Source organism: Coregonus lavaretus, assembly GCF_964263955.1.
Source record: "Coregonus lavaretus genome assembly, chromosome: 1".
In the NCBI taxonomy this organism is placed as follows: Eukaryota; Metazoa; Chordata; class Actinopteri; order Salmoniformes; family Salmonidae; genus Coregonus; species Coregonus lavaretus.
The window spans coordinates 32,886,077-32,898,320 of record NC_139988.1 but is presented as its reverse complement, the minus strand read 5'-3'; the positions used below and the strand labels follow the sequence as shown (position 1 = coordinate 32,898,320).

The 12,244-nt window shown below is 48.2% G+C and overlaps 2 protein-coding genes across 2 annotated transcripts in view; both read right to left on the bottom strand.

Annotated features, from left to right (window-relative positions):
• LOC311134805 (sodium/calcium exchanger 1-like) overlaps positions 1-12,244 on the bottom strand; it is a gene marked incomplete at both ends in the record, with an annotated part of 795,938 nt that overhangs the window by 236,047 nt on the left and 547,647 nt on the right. The gene's annotated exons all lie outside the window — the stretch shown is intronic.
• Positions 1-12,244, bottom strand: part of LOC311134795 (tau-tubulin kinase 1-like) — a gene marked incomplete at both ends in the record, with an annotated part of 40,714 nt that overhangs the window by 9,927 nt on the left and 18,543 nt on the right. The window contains one exon of the mRNA XM_084168580.1: positions 8,564-9,113. Coding sequence (XP_084024706.1) covers positions 8,564-9,113 — 550 coding nt within the window. The remainder of the gene's footprint in view (positions 1-8,563; positions 9,114-12,244) is intronic.

Sequence of the window (12,244 nt, the reverse complement as noted above, 5' to 3'; positions counted from 1 at the left end):
AAAAAACTCAAACTGCAAGGAACTTTCAGGCCACCCATTTCAGTGACGTACATCTATAGCTGCCAAAATTAATGTTATTAAAACTATGGCCAGAATTCAATCATTGCAAATACAGTGCATTCGGATATAAGTATTCAGACCCCTTGACTTTTTCCACATTTTGTTACGTTACAGCCTTATTCTAAAATTGATTTTTTTTAAAGAATCCTCATAAATTTACACACAATACCCCATGATGACAAAGCAACAACAGGTTTTTAGCATTTTTTGCAAATGTATTCAAAAGAAAAAACTGAAATATAACATTTACATAAGTATTCAGACCCTTTACTCAGTACTTTGTTGAAGCACCTTTGGCAGCGATTACAGCCTCAAGTCTTCTTGGGTATGGTGGTACAAGCTTGGCACACCTGTATTTGGGGAGTTTCTCCCATTCTTCTCTGCACATCCTCTCAAGCTCTGTCAGGTTGGATGGGGAGCGTCGCTGCACAGCTATTTTCAGGTCTCTCCAGAGATGTTCAATCGGGTTCTGGCTGGGCCACTCAAGAACATTCAGAGACTTGTCCCGAAGCCACTCCTGGGTTGTCTTGGCTGTGTGCTTAGTGTCGTTCCTGTTGGAAGGTGAACCTTCACCCCAGTCTGAGGTCCTGAGCGCTCTGGAGCAGGTTTTCATCAAGGATCTCTATGTACTTTGCTCCATTCATCATTCTCTCAATCCTGACTAGTCTCCCAGTCCCTGCCGCTGAAAAACATCCCCACAGCATGATGCTGCCACCACCATGCTTCACAGTAGGGATGGTGCCAGGTTTCCTCCAGACGTGACGCTTGTCATTCAGGCGAAAGAGTTCAATCTTGGTTTCATCAGACCAGAGAATCTTGTTTCTCATGGTCTGAGAGTCTTTAGGTGCCTTTTGGCAAACTCCAAGCAGGCTGTCATGTGCCTTTTACTGAGGAGTGGCTTCCATCTGGCCACTCTACCATAAAGGCCTGATTGGTGGAATGCTGCAGAGATGGTTGTCCTTCTGGAAGTTTCTCCCAACTCCACAGAGGAACTCTGGAGCTCTGTCAGAGTGACCATCGGGTTCTTGGTCACCTCCCTGACCAAGGCCCTTCTCCCCCGATTGCTCAGTTTGGCCAGGCGGCCAGCTCTAGAAAGAGTCTTGGTGGTTCCAAACTTCTTCCATTTAAGAATGATGGAGGCCACTGTGTTCTTGTGGACCTTCAATGCTGCAGAAATGTTTTAGTACCCTTCCCCAGATCTGTGCCTTGACACAATCCTGTCTCGGAGAAACATCTCAAGGATGATCAATGGAAACAGGATGCACCTGAGCTCAATTTCGAGTCTCATAGCAAAGGGTCTGAATACTAAGGTATTTATGTTTTTTATTTTTTATACATTTACAGATATTTACAAAAACCAGTTTTTGCTTCGTCCTTATGGGGTATTGTATGTAGATTGATGAAAAAAATAAAATATTGAATCCATTTTAGAATAAGGCTGTAACGTAACAATATGTGGAAAAAGTCAAGGGGTCTGAATACTTTCCGAATGCACTGTAACTGTTCCTCCACACTGCTGTGCTTCATGAACAGCTGCACAGCTGTGTATCCCGGATGGAGGGAATTCAATCTTCATAGGAGATAGGAATCTGCAGTCCTCTTACACTCACTGGATGACTTATTAAATACAATACCACCGGTCTAAATAAAACATTATCCATTGACTTTACGACAGCTTGGTAATTATAGGCTTTAGTCAGTGGATAGATTAAGCAAAAATACAGTAAGCTATGCACAGTAATTGGACAAATTAACACTGGGTGTACATAACTTCACCTTCAAAAAGTAACTACCAATGGCTGAGAAGATTAAGAATAAGTATACCATTCATGCAAATTGTGTCCAGTTACATTGTCGACACAGGAAATAACAGGAAATGGCCCACGGCCGAAGATAACATAGACATACAGTACCAGTCAAAAATTTGGACACACGAACTCATTCAAGGGTTTTTCTTTATTTTTACTATTTTTTACATTGTAGAATAATAGTGAAGACATCAAAACTACGAAATAACACATATGGAATCATGTAGTGACCCAAAAAGTGTTTAACAAATGAAAGTATATTTTAGATTTTAGATTCTTCAAAGTAGCCACCCTTTGCCTTGATGACAACTTTGCACACTCTTGACATTCTCTCAACCAGCTTCACCTGGAATGATTTTCCAACAGTCTTGAAGGAGTTCCCACATATGCTGAGCACTTGTTGGTTGCTTTTCCTTCACTCTGCGGTCCAACTGTCACGACTTCCGCCGAGGCTGCCTCCCCTCCTTGTTCGGGCAGGTTTCGGCGTTCGTCGTCACCGGCTTACTAGCTTCTGCCGATCCCATTCTAATTACTCCACTTGTCATGTCTTGTCTTGTCAATCACACACACCTGGTGCTCATTCCCCTAATTACATTTACATTTTAGTCATTTAGCAGACGCTCTTATCCAGAGCAACTTACATGAGCAAATTAGTATGTGTATAAGTGTTCCCTCTGTTCCCCTTGTCTTTGTGAGTGATTGTTTATTTTGAGAGCGAGTAGCTCGGTTGAGCTACTCTTCTATGTGGTTTTGCAAAGGTGGATTATTTTCCCTTGTTAGTTTCGTTTTGACGCTGGGTGCGTTTTATTTATGTGAACGGAATAAACTCTGGACTTCTATGTTTTACCTCCTGCGCCTGACTCCTTCATTCACACCTAATCTCAGAATCACTCACTCTGCTGAATGGAGTCAGCAGGAGAAGACCGCATGCCAGGAGTTGTGGCAAGGGTCCAGGAGCATTCCTCGATGCTGGCCAGCTTGGGGTAAGCGATGGATCGGGTTCTTCAGGTAGTAGAACGCCTGGAGAGGAGAGGACCCGATCTATCGAGACCAGCTGGTCAACCGGATCCAGCCACCTACACCCCAGCCCCTGGAGGGATCCAGATATCCCGGGGAGTTTGCTCGCCTCTTTCGGGCCGTTTTCGGGCGAACGACTGGTCCATCTGAGGCAGGGGACGAGGACCGCACAGGACTACGCGCTTGAGTTCCGGACGCTGGCTGCGGGGTCCGGGTGGAACGAGCGGGCCCTGATCAACCATTTACGGTGCCACCTAAGGGAGGACGTCCGACGGGAGCTAGCCTGCCATGATGCCATGCTATCGTTCTCCCAACTGGTGGACATGGCCATCCGGCTGGACAATCTGCTAGCAGCCAGAGGACGTCCTGGTAGGGGTCTGCCCGTTCCCACTCAGGACGACTCTGACCCCGAGCAGATGGTGCTGGGGGGATCCGCCGGTCGAGAGAACTCTGGTGGCACGAAGAGACAATCCACCTCATGTCTCAGTCAACGTTCCTTTGGGGCTGGAGGCGGTAGGCAGAGTACTCACGCATCACCCCAGGTAACGAACACCCAAACTTGTTCAGAGCCCTTTGCGGCACACTGTACCTTATCGATCTCCTTTCCCGATCACCTGGTAGTTTCCCAGTGTAAGGCGCTAGTCGATTCAGACGCAGCTGGGAACTTTATGGACAGGGCATTTGCACGCCATCAAGGCATTTCATTGGTTCCCCTATCCATTCCACTCCCCATCAGAGCACTTGATAGTCGACCATTAGGGTCCGGGTTGGTTAAGGAGGTTACTGTACCAGTCACCATGATTACACAGGAGACACATTTTGAGCAGATCACTTTCTTGATTATTGAGTCTCCTGCTTACCCTGTAGTCTTAGGTATTCCGTGGTTAGCCCTTCACAACCCAATTTTTCATGGCCGCAGAGGGTTCTTACGGAGTGGTCGCGTGAGTGTCCGGGTAGGTGTCTAGGTGTTTCCGTTGGTGCGACCACGGTGGAAAGTCCAGACGGTACCCCCACTGTGCGCATTCCCCCCGAATACCATGATCTGGCACTCGCGTTTTCCAAGACGCAAGCGACTAAATTACCACCTCATCGGGAGGGGGATTGCACGATAAACCTTCGGGTAGACGCTGTACCTCCCAGGAGTCATGTGTATCCCCTGTCGCAGGCTGAAACGGAGGCTATGGAAACATACGGCACCGAGTCCCTTTGCCAGGGGTATATACGTCCCTCCGCTTCACCTGCTTCCTCGAGTTTCTTCTTTGTGAAAAAGAAAGATGGCGGTTTACGCCCGTGCATTGATTATTGACCACTGAATAAGGTGATGGTACGATTTAGTTATCCTCTTCCCCCCATTCCTTCAGGGATTGAGTCAATGCATGGGGCCCGTTTTTTTTCACCAAATTAGACCTCAGGAGTGCCTACAACCTGGTGCGTATTCGGGAAGGGGATGAGTGGAAAACAGCATTCAGCAAAACTTCGGGGCATTATGAATACCTGGTGATGCCCTACGGTTTGTTGAATGCTCCATCCGTTTTCCAGTCCTTTGTGAACGAAGTGTTTCGGGACATGCTTGGTTGCGGGGTGGTGGTCTACATCGATGACATCCTGGTGTATTCCGCTACGCGCGCCGAGCATGTGTCCCTGGTTCGCAAGGTACTGGTCCGACTGCTGGAAAATGATCTTTATGCCAAGGCAGAGAAGTGTGAGTTTTTCCAGCAGTCAATCTCCTTCCTCGGATACCACATTACTACCACAGGTGTGGAGATGGAGGGAGATCGCATTTCTGCCGTGCGTAATTGGCCGACTCCAACCACGGTGAAGGAGGTGCAGCGCTTCCTTGGCTTTGCCAACTACTATCGGAGGTTTATTCGGGGCTTTGGCAAGGTCGCAGCTCCCATTACCTCCTTGTTGAAGGGTGGGCCGTCCTGGCTCCGCTGGTCTGCTGAGGCTGATTTGGCTTTCAGTAGATTGCGGGGTCTGTTCACCTCAGCCCCGGTACTGGCCCACCCCGATCCATCACTACCGTTCGTAGTGGAGGTGGATGCGTCTGAGGTAGGGATAGGCGCTGTCTTATCCCAACGCTCAGGCACGCCACCCAAGCTCCGCCCCTGTGCCTTCTTTTCGAAGAAGCTCAGCTCGGAAGAGTAGAACTACGGCGTTGGTGATCGGGAGCTGCTGGCTGTTGTCCGAGCTTTGACGGTGTGGAGGCATTGGCTCGAAGGGGCGAAACACCCTTTCCTCATCTGGACAGACCACCGTAACCTGGAGTACATTCGGGCAGCGAGGAGGCTGAATCCTCGCCAGGCCAGGTGGGCCCTCTTCTTCACCCGGTTTGATTTCACACTCTCATACATTCTGGGTACGAAGAACGTGAAGGTAGACGCACTGTCTTGGCTGTATGACACAGAGGAGAGGCCCAGAGATAACACCCCCATACTCCCGGCCTCATGCATTGTGGCGCCGGTAGTATGGGTGATGGACGCGGATATAGCGCAGGCATTACGCACAGATCCATCTCCACCGCAGTGTCCAGCTGGGCTGCAGTACATACCTGCGTTTATTCGTGATCGTCTGATCTACTGGGCACACATGTCACCCTCCTCTGGTCATCCAGGTATCGGTCGTACAATGCGCTGCCTAACCGAGAAGTACTGGTGGCCTACCTTGGCTAAGGACGTGAGGGTGTATGTTTCCTCCTGCTCACTGTGCGCCCAGAGTAAGGCACCTAGGCACCTCCCAGCGGGTAAGCTACAACCTTTACCAGTTCCACAACGACCATGGTCTCACCTTAGTATTGATTTTCTTACTGATCTTCCCCTCTTCCAAGGTTACACCACTATCCTGGTCGTTGTGGATCGCTTTTCGAAGTCCTGCCGCCTCCTTCCTCTGCCCGGTCTCCCCACGGCCCTACAAACTGCGGAGGCTCTGTTTACTCACATCTTCTGGCACTACAGGGTACCAGAGGATATAGTGTCCGACCGAGGTCCCCAGTTCACGTCTAGAGTCTGGAAGGCGTTCATGGAACGTATGGGGGTCTCGGTCAACCTGACCTCTGGATTTCACCCCGAGAGTAATGGGCAGGTGGAAAGGGTGAATGAAGATGTGGGTAGGTTCCTGCGGACCTACTGTCAGGACCGGCAGGGGGAGTGGTCAGTGTTCCTGCCATGGGCAGAATATGCTCAGAACTCTCTCTGCCACTCCTCCACTAACCTAACACCTTTCCAATGTGTTTTGGGTTAACAACCGGTCCTGGCACCGTGGCACCAGAGCCAGACCGAGGCTCCTGCGGTGGATGACTGGTTTCGGCGCACGGAGGAGACATGGGACGCTGCCCACGTTCGCCTCCAGCGTGCCGTGCGTCATCAGAAGGCGAATGCTGACCGCCACCGCAGGGAGGCCCCGGTTTTCATACCGGGGGATCAGGTCTGGCTCTCGACCTGGAATCTACCCCTTCGCCTTCCCTGCTGGAAGCTGAGCCCGTGGTTTGTGGGGCCGTTTAAAGTCCTGAGGAGGATAAACGAGGTTACATACAGGTTGTTACTCCCCCCTGATTACCGTATTAACCCCTCGTTTCATGTGTCTCTCCTCAGGCCGGTGGTAGCTGGTCCGCTCCAGGAGTCTGAGGTGCGGGAGGTTCCTCCACCTCCTCTGGACATCGAGAGGGCCCCGGCGTACTCGGTCCGTTCCATACTGGATTCGAGGCGTCGGGTGGGGGGCCTTCAGTATCTCGTGGAGTGGGAGGGGTACGGTCCAGAGGAACGGTGCTGGGTCCCAAGGAGGGACATCCTCGATCCCTCCCTGTTGAGGGATTTCCACCGTCGCCATCCGACTCGCCCTGCTCCGTGTCCTCTTGGCCGTCCCTGAGGCTGGGGTCGGCGCACTGCTGGAGCCGCGCGTCAAGGGGGGGGTACTGTCACGACTTCCGCCGACGCTGCCTCCCCTCCTTGTTTGGGCAGGTTTCGGCGTTCGTTGTCACCGGCTTACTAGCTACTGCCGATCCCATTCTCATCACTCCACTTGTCATGTCTTGTCTTGTCAATCACACACACACACCTGGTGCTCATTCCCCTAATTAGTATGTGTATAAGTGTTCCCTCTGTTCCCCTTGTCTTTGTGAGTGATTGTTTATTGTGAGAGCGAGTAGCTCGGTTGAGCTACTCTTCCATGTGTTTTTGTCAAGGTGGATTATTTTCCCTTGTTAGTTTCGTTTTGACGCTGGGTACGTTTTATTTATATGAACGGAATAAACTCTGGCCTTTGGTGTTTTACCTCCTGCGCCTGACTCCTTCATTCAAACCTCATCACACCAACTCATCCCAAACCATCTCAATTGGGTTGAGGTCGGGTGATTGTGGAGGCCAGGTCATCTGATGCAGCACTCCATCACTCTCCTTCTTGGTCAAATAGCCCTTACAGGTGTGTTGGGTCATTGTCCTGTTGAAAAACAAATGATAGTCCCACTAAGCGCAAACCAGATGCTGTGGTAGCCATGCTGGTTAAGTTTGCCTTGAATTCTAAATAAATCACAGACAGTGTCACCAGCAAAGCACCCCATCACACCTCCTCCTCCATGCTTCACGGTGGGACCACACATGCAGAGATCATCCACTCACCTACTCTGTCTCACAAAGACACGGCTGTTGGGACCAAAAATCTCAAATTTGGACTCATCAGACCAAAGGACAGATTTCCACCGGTCTAATGTCCATTGCTCGTGTTTCTTGGCCCAAGCAAGTCTCTTCTTCTTATTGGTGTCCTTTAGTAGTGGTTTCTTTGCAGCAATTCGACCATGAAGGCCTGATTCACGCAGTCTCCACTGAACAATTGATGCTGAGATGTGTCTGTTACTTGAACTCTGTGAAGCATTTATTTGGGCTGCAATCTGAGGTGCAGTTAACTCTAATTAACATCCTCTGCAGCAGAGGTAACTCTGGGTCTTCCTTTCCTGTGGCGGTCCTCATGAGAGCCAGTTTCATCATAGTGCTGGTTTTTGCGACTGCACTTGAAGTGTTCCGTATTGTTCTTGAAATGTTCCGTATTGACTGACCTTCATGTCTTAAAGTAATGATGGACTGTCGTTTCGCTTTGCTTATTTGAGCTGTTCTTACCATAATATGGACTTGGTCTTTTACCAAATAGGGCTATCTTCTGTTTACCACCCCTACCTTGTCACAACACAACTGATTGGCTTAAATGCATTAAGAAGGAAAGGAATTCCACAAATTAACTTTTAACAAGGCACACCTGTTAATTCAAATGCATTCCGGGTGACTACCTCATGAAGCTGGTTGAGAGAATGCCAAGAGTGTGCCAAGTTGTCATCAAGGCAAAGGGTGGCTACTTTGAAGAATCTCAAATATAAAATATATTTTGATTTGTTTAACACTTTTTGGGTTACTACATGATTCCATATGTGTTATTTCATAGTTTAGATGTCTTCACTATTATTCTACAATGTAAAGAAAAACCCTGGAATGAATAGGTGTGTCCAAACTTTTGACTGGTACTGTATACCCGCAGAAAGACAAACACAGATGCAGACGAAGACAGACAGGTGGCCTAGTACATTTAAATTTAATTAGAATTTCAATTCAGTTCAAATGGACCCCAACCCAGATAAACACACTCACACACCAAGACACACACCAATTCTCTACCCCGCAGTCCCTTGCTCTTACCTGTCCGTGAGCTCCAAAGTGCTCCGACTGTGGCCGTGGTCTGTGTCCATGGCTATGAGGCAGAGTGTGATAACCAGAGTGTCCAGGACTAGCCCCATTAGACCCCTCCCCATCCGGAAGTGCCCCTATGCCTCCTGCTCGCATCTTAGGCCTCACCACCACCTCTCCACCTCCAGCTCCCCGTAACCTCCTCCGCTCCTCCAGTTCCTCCAGGGGCCTCAGCTCCTCGGCCTCCTCGTCGGTGGTGGGACCCGAGGTGGTAGGCTCGGCCCCCGGGCCCAGGAGACCCAGGAAGTCCTGGAGCTCAGTCTCCTTGTCAATGATCACCCACTCCTTGCTGTCAAAGTCTTCCTCCTCTGCAAGTGGTACAGACCGGATGAAGGCGTTACTGTGGGCCTCGGGGTCGGCCGCGGAGGCTACGGAGACCTCCTGGCCTGGTCTCCCACCGCCACCCTGCCGGTCCCCACCTCCTTCCTCCAGGGAGTGCATCTGGGCCGGCTGGGAGGAGTGCACGTAGCGGGAAGGGGATCCCAGGATGTCCATACGAGACCTGGTGGGGAGACAAAGAATCATTGTCCAAAATTGTACATTTGACTGTGTGTTGTGATTTAATGCGTTTTCAATGTGTGTAAATAAATAAAAGAATCAGCCCAAAAAAAAGCTATGTCCTGCTCCTTCCCTGACTTTTCCTAAATGTTTGTATTTTTACACTGCTCAATTGTCAGAATTTTGAAATCACAAACAGAAAAGTATTTAGAGCATTTTTACCTGTTTTTTTTCACACCTATTCCTAATTTAACCCGCCAAGACAATGTGCTGTAGGACGGTGGCACCCAGCCAGGCGCTAATGCGACTCTCTCTCTCCTCACTGAATGAATGACAAATGGATGAATGGCCGATACTTGTGCACCTTATTTCACAATTGAATTTAAATTAGGCCTAACTGAATGATAAGGAGGGTGAAGAGGTTGATTAAATTTAGAAAGACAATATTGTAATGATGAGTTTGTGTTATGCCTATTTATCAGTAATATGTATCAGTAAAAGTGTTGGCGCTCATGTTAATAATTTGACCGCGCGCCTTGCGGGTTGATACCATTATTTTTTACGTTTTACTTTATAAAAATAAGCTACTACAGGATTGTTTTATTTACTGTAACTCTATGCCTATTCAAATTTATTGTAAGGGAAATGAAAACATTCTATGTGTTGCAGTAGGCCTTCAGAATAATGCAAAACATATCCTTGACTCTTTCCAACTTGATGAGCGGGAAACAAACGATGCCAGTCAGCCTGCACAGCCGGCCCATCGAAACTACACCTAAACTAATTTCACACATAATACGAGTTAGCCTATAGACAAGATTAAATTGACAATAATCTGATGAGTGACAATATTAGGCCTATCAGTCAAATTGTACATGAAGAGATGGGTGCATTTTGTAATTTACAGATGCATGGAAAGGAGCATCACTTTATCAAATCCTCCTCATTTACATTTTACATTTGAGTCATTTAGCAGACGCTCTTATCCAGAGCGACTTACAGTTAGTGAGTGCATACATTTTTCATACTGGCCCCCCGTGGGAGGGACACTACCCAAGGCGGAAGGCGAGGCGTGGAAGGACACCGACTTCAACCACATGCAGGTATAACATTGTGATTTCTATATAGTATCTGAAAGAGCATATTCTGCAGTTTCTATTACACTTACCTTTGTCAAATAACTCTCATAATTGAAGAGGTGAAGCTCTATTTCTTAATTTAACTTTTTCCAAGAATATCCATGTTGTCCATGCATTCAGCACATGACCACTTGCGTGACACCATTGCTCTGGCTACTAAGCAAAAACTAGTAACATAATAAAATGAGAGATATTTCTATAACTTGATTGGAGTCCACCTGTGGTATATTCAATTGATTGGACATGATTTGGAAAGGCACACACACTATATAAGGTCCCACAGTTGACAGTGAATGTCAGAGCAAAAACCAAGCCATGAGGTCGAAGGAATTGTCTGTTGAGCTCCGAGACAGGATTGTGTCGAGGCACAGAACTGGGGAAGGGTACCAAAAAATGTCTGCAGCATTGAAGGTCCCCAAGAACACAGAGTCCTCCATCATTCTTAAATGGAAGAAGTTTGGAACCACCAAGACTCTTCCTAGAGCTGGCTGCCTGGTCAAACTGAGCAATTGGGGGAGAAGGGCCTTGGTCAGGGAGGTGACCAAGAATCCGATGGTCACTCTGACAGAGCTCCAGAGTTCCTCTGTGGAGATGGGATAACATTCCAGAAGGACAACCATCTCTGCAGCACTTTATGGTAGAGTGGCCAGACGGAAGCCACTCCTCAGTAAAAGGCACATGACAGCCCGCTTGGAGTTTGCCAAAAGGCATCTAAAGAACTGTCAGACCATGAGAAACAAGATTCTCTGGTCTGATGAAACCAATATTGAATGCCAAGCGTCACGTCTGAAAGAAACCAGGCACCATCCCTACTGTGACGCATGGTGGTGGCAGCATCATGCTGTGGGGAAGTTTTTCAGCGGCAGAGACTGGGAGACTAGTTAGGATCGAGGGAAAGATGAACGGAGCAAAGTACAGAGAGATCCTTGAGGAAAACCTGCTCCAGATCGCTCAGGACCTCAGACTAGGGTGAAGGTTCACCTTCCAACAGGACAACGACCCTAAGCACACAGCCAAGACAACGCAGGAGTGGCTTCGGGACAAGTCTCTGAATGTCCTTGAGTGGCCCAGCCAGAGCCCGGACTTGAACCCGATCGAACCTGACAGAGAGGATCTGCAGAGAAGAATGGGAGAAACTCCCCAAATACAGATGTGCCAAGCTTGTAGTGTCATACCCAAGAAGACTCGAGGCTGTAATCACTGCCATAGTTGCTTCAACAAAGTACTGAGTAAATGGTCTGAATACTTATGTAAATGTAAAATTTCAGTATTTTTATTTTATTTTACCTGTTTTTGCTTTGTCATTATGGGCTATTGTGTGTAGATTGATGAGGGATAAAAACAATTTAATCAATTTTAGAATAAAGCTGTAACGTAACAAAATGTGGAAAAAGTCAAGGGGTCTGAATACTTTCCGAATGAACTGTATTTCCACAAATATTTCTTCATGCAATTAATCCTTTATAATAGTTTATGCACTATTTATCAAGCGTTGGTGCTTATGTTTGCTGCATCTTGCGGGTTTATATGCATCTGATTCATATGCTAAAGAGGAAGCCCGGCAACGTTCTCTAGTGGGTACTTATAGGCTGAAAGGTCAGGCAGTTCTAGTGTTAAGTGGTGTGGGGCTGAGCTTTGACAGTGTGGGTGGGGTTAACTCCTTGCTTGTTGGACGGGGCCACAGTGTCTCCCAACCCACATGTCTCAGTCCCCAGTAGTTATGCTGCAATCTGGTGTACTGTGATCTAACGCATGCTCCCATTAATCCCGCTCTATCTCTCTTCCTTTCTTTCTGTGTAGGGACCTGCGGTCCGTATTGACCCCGTTCTGGGATCCTGACCACGGTCCGCCTGTTGAACATGGCTACTCTATAGCCATCATGGTTACTATCTGACACTTCTGGTCATCTACGTTTGAATGTATGGCCTTAATGGCCACATGTACTCTTAAATCTCCACCCGGTACAGCAAGAAGAGGACTGGCCACCCCTCTGTGC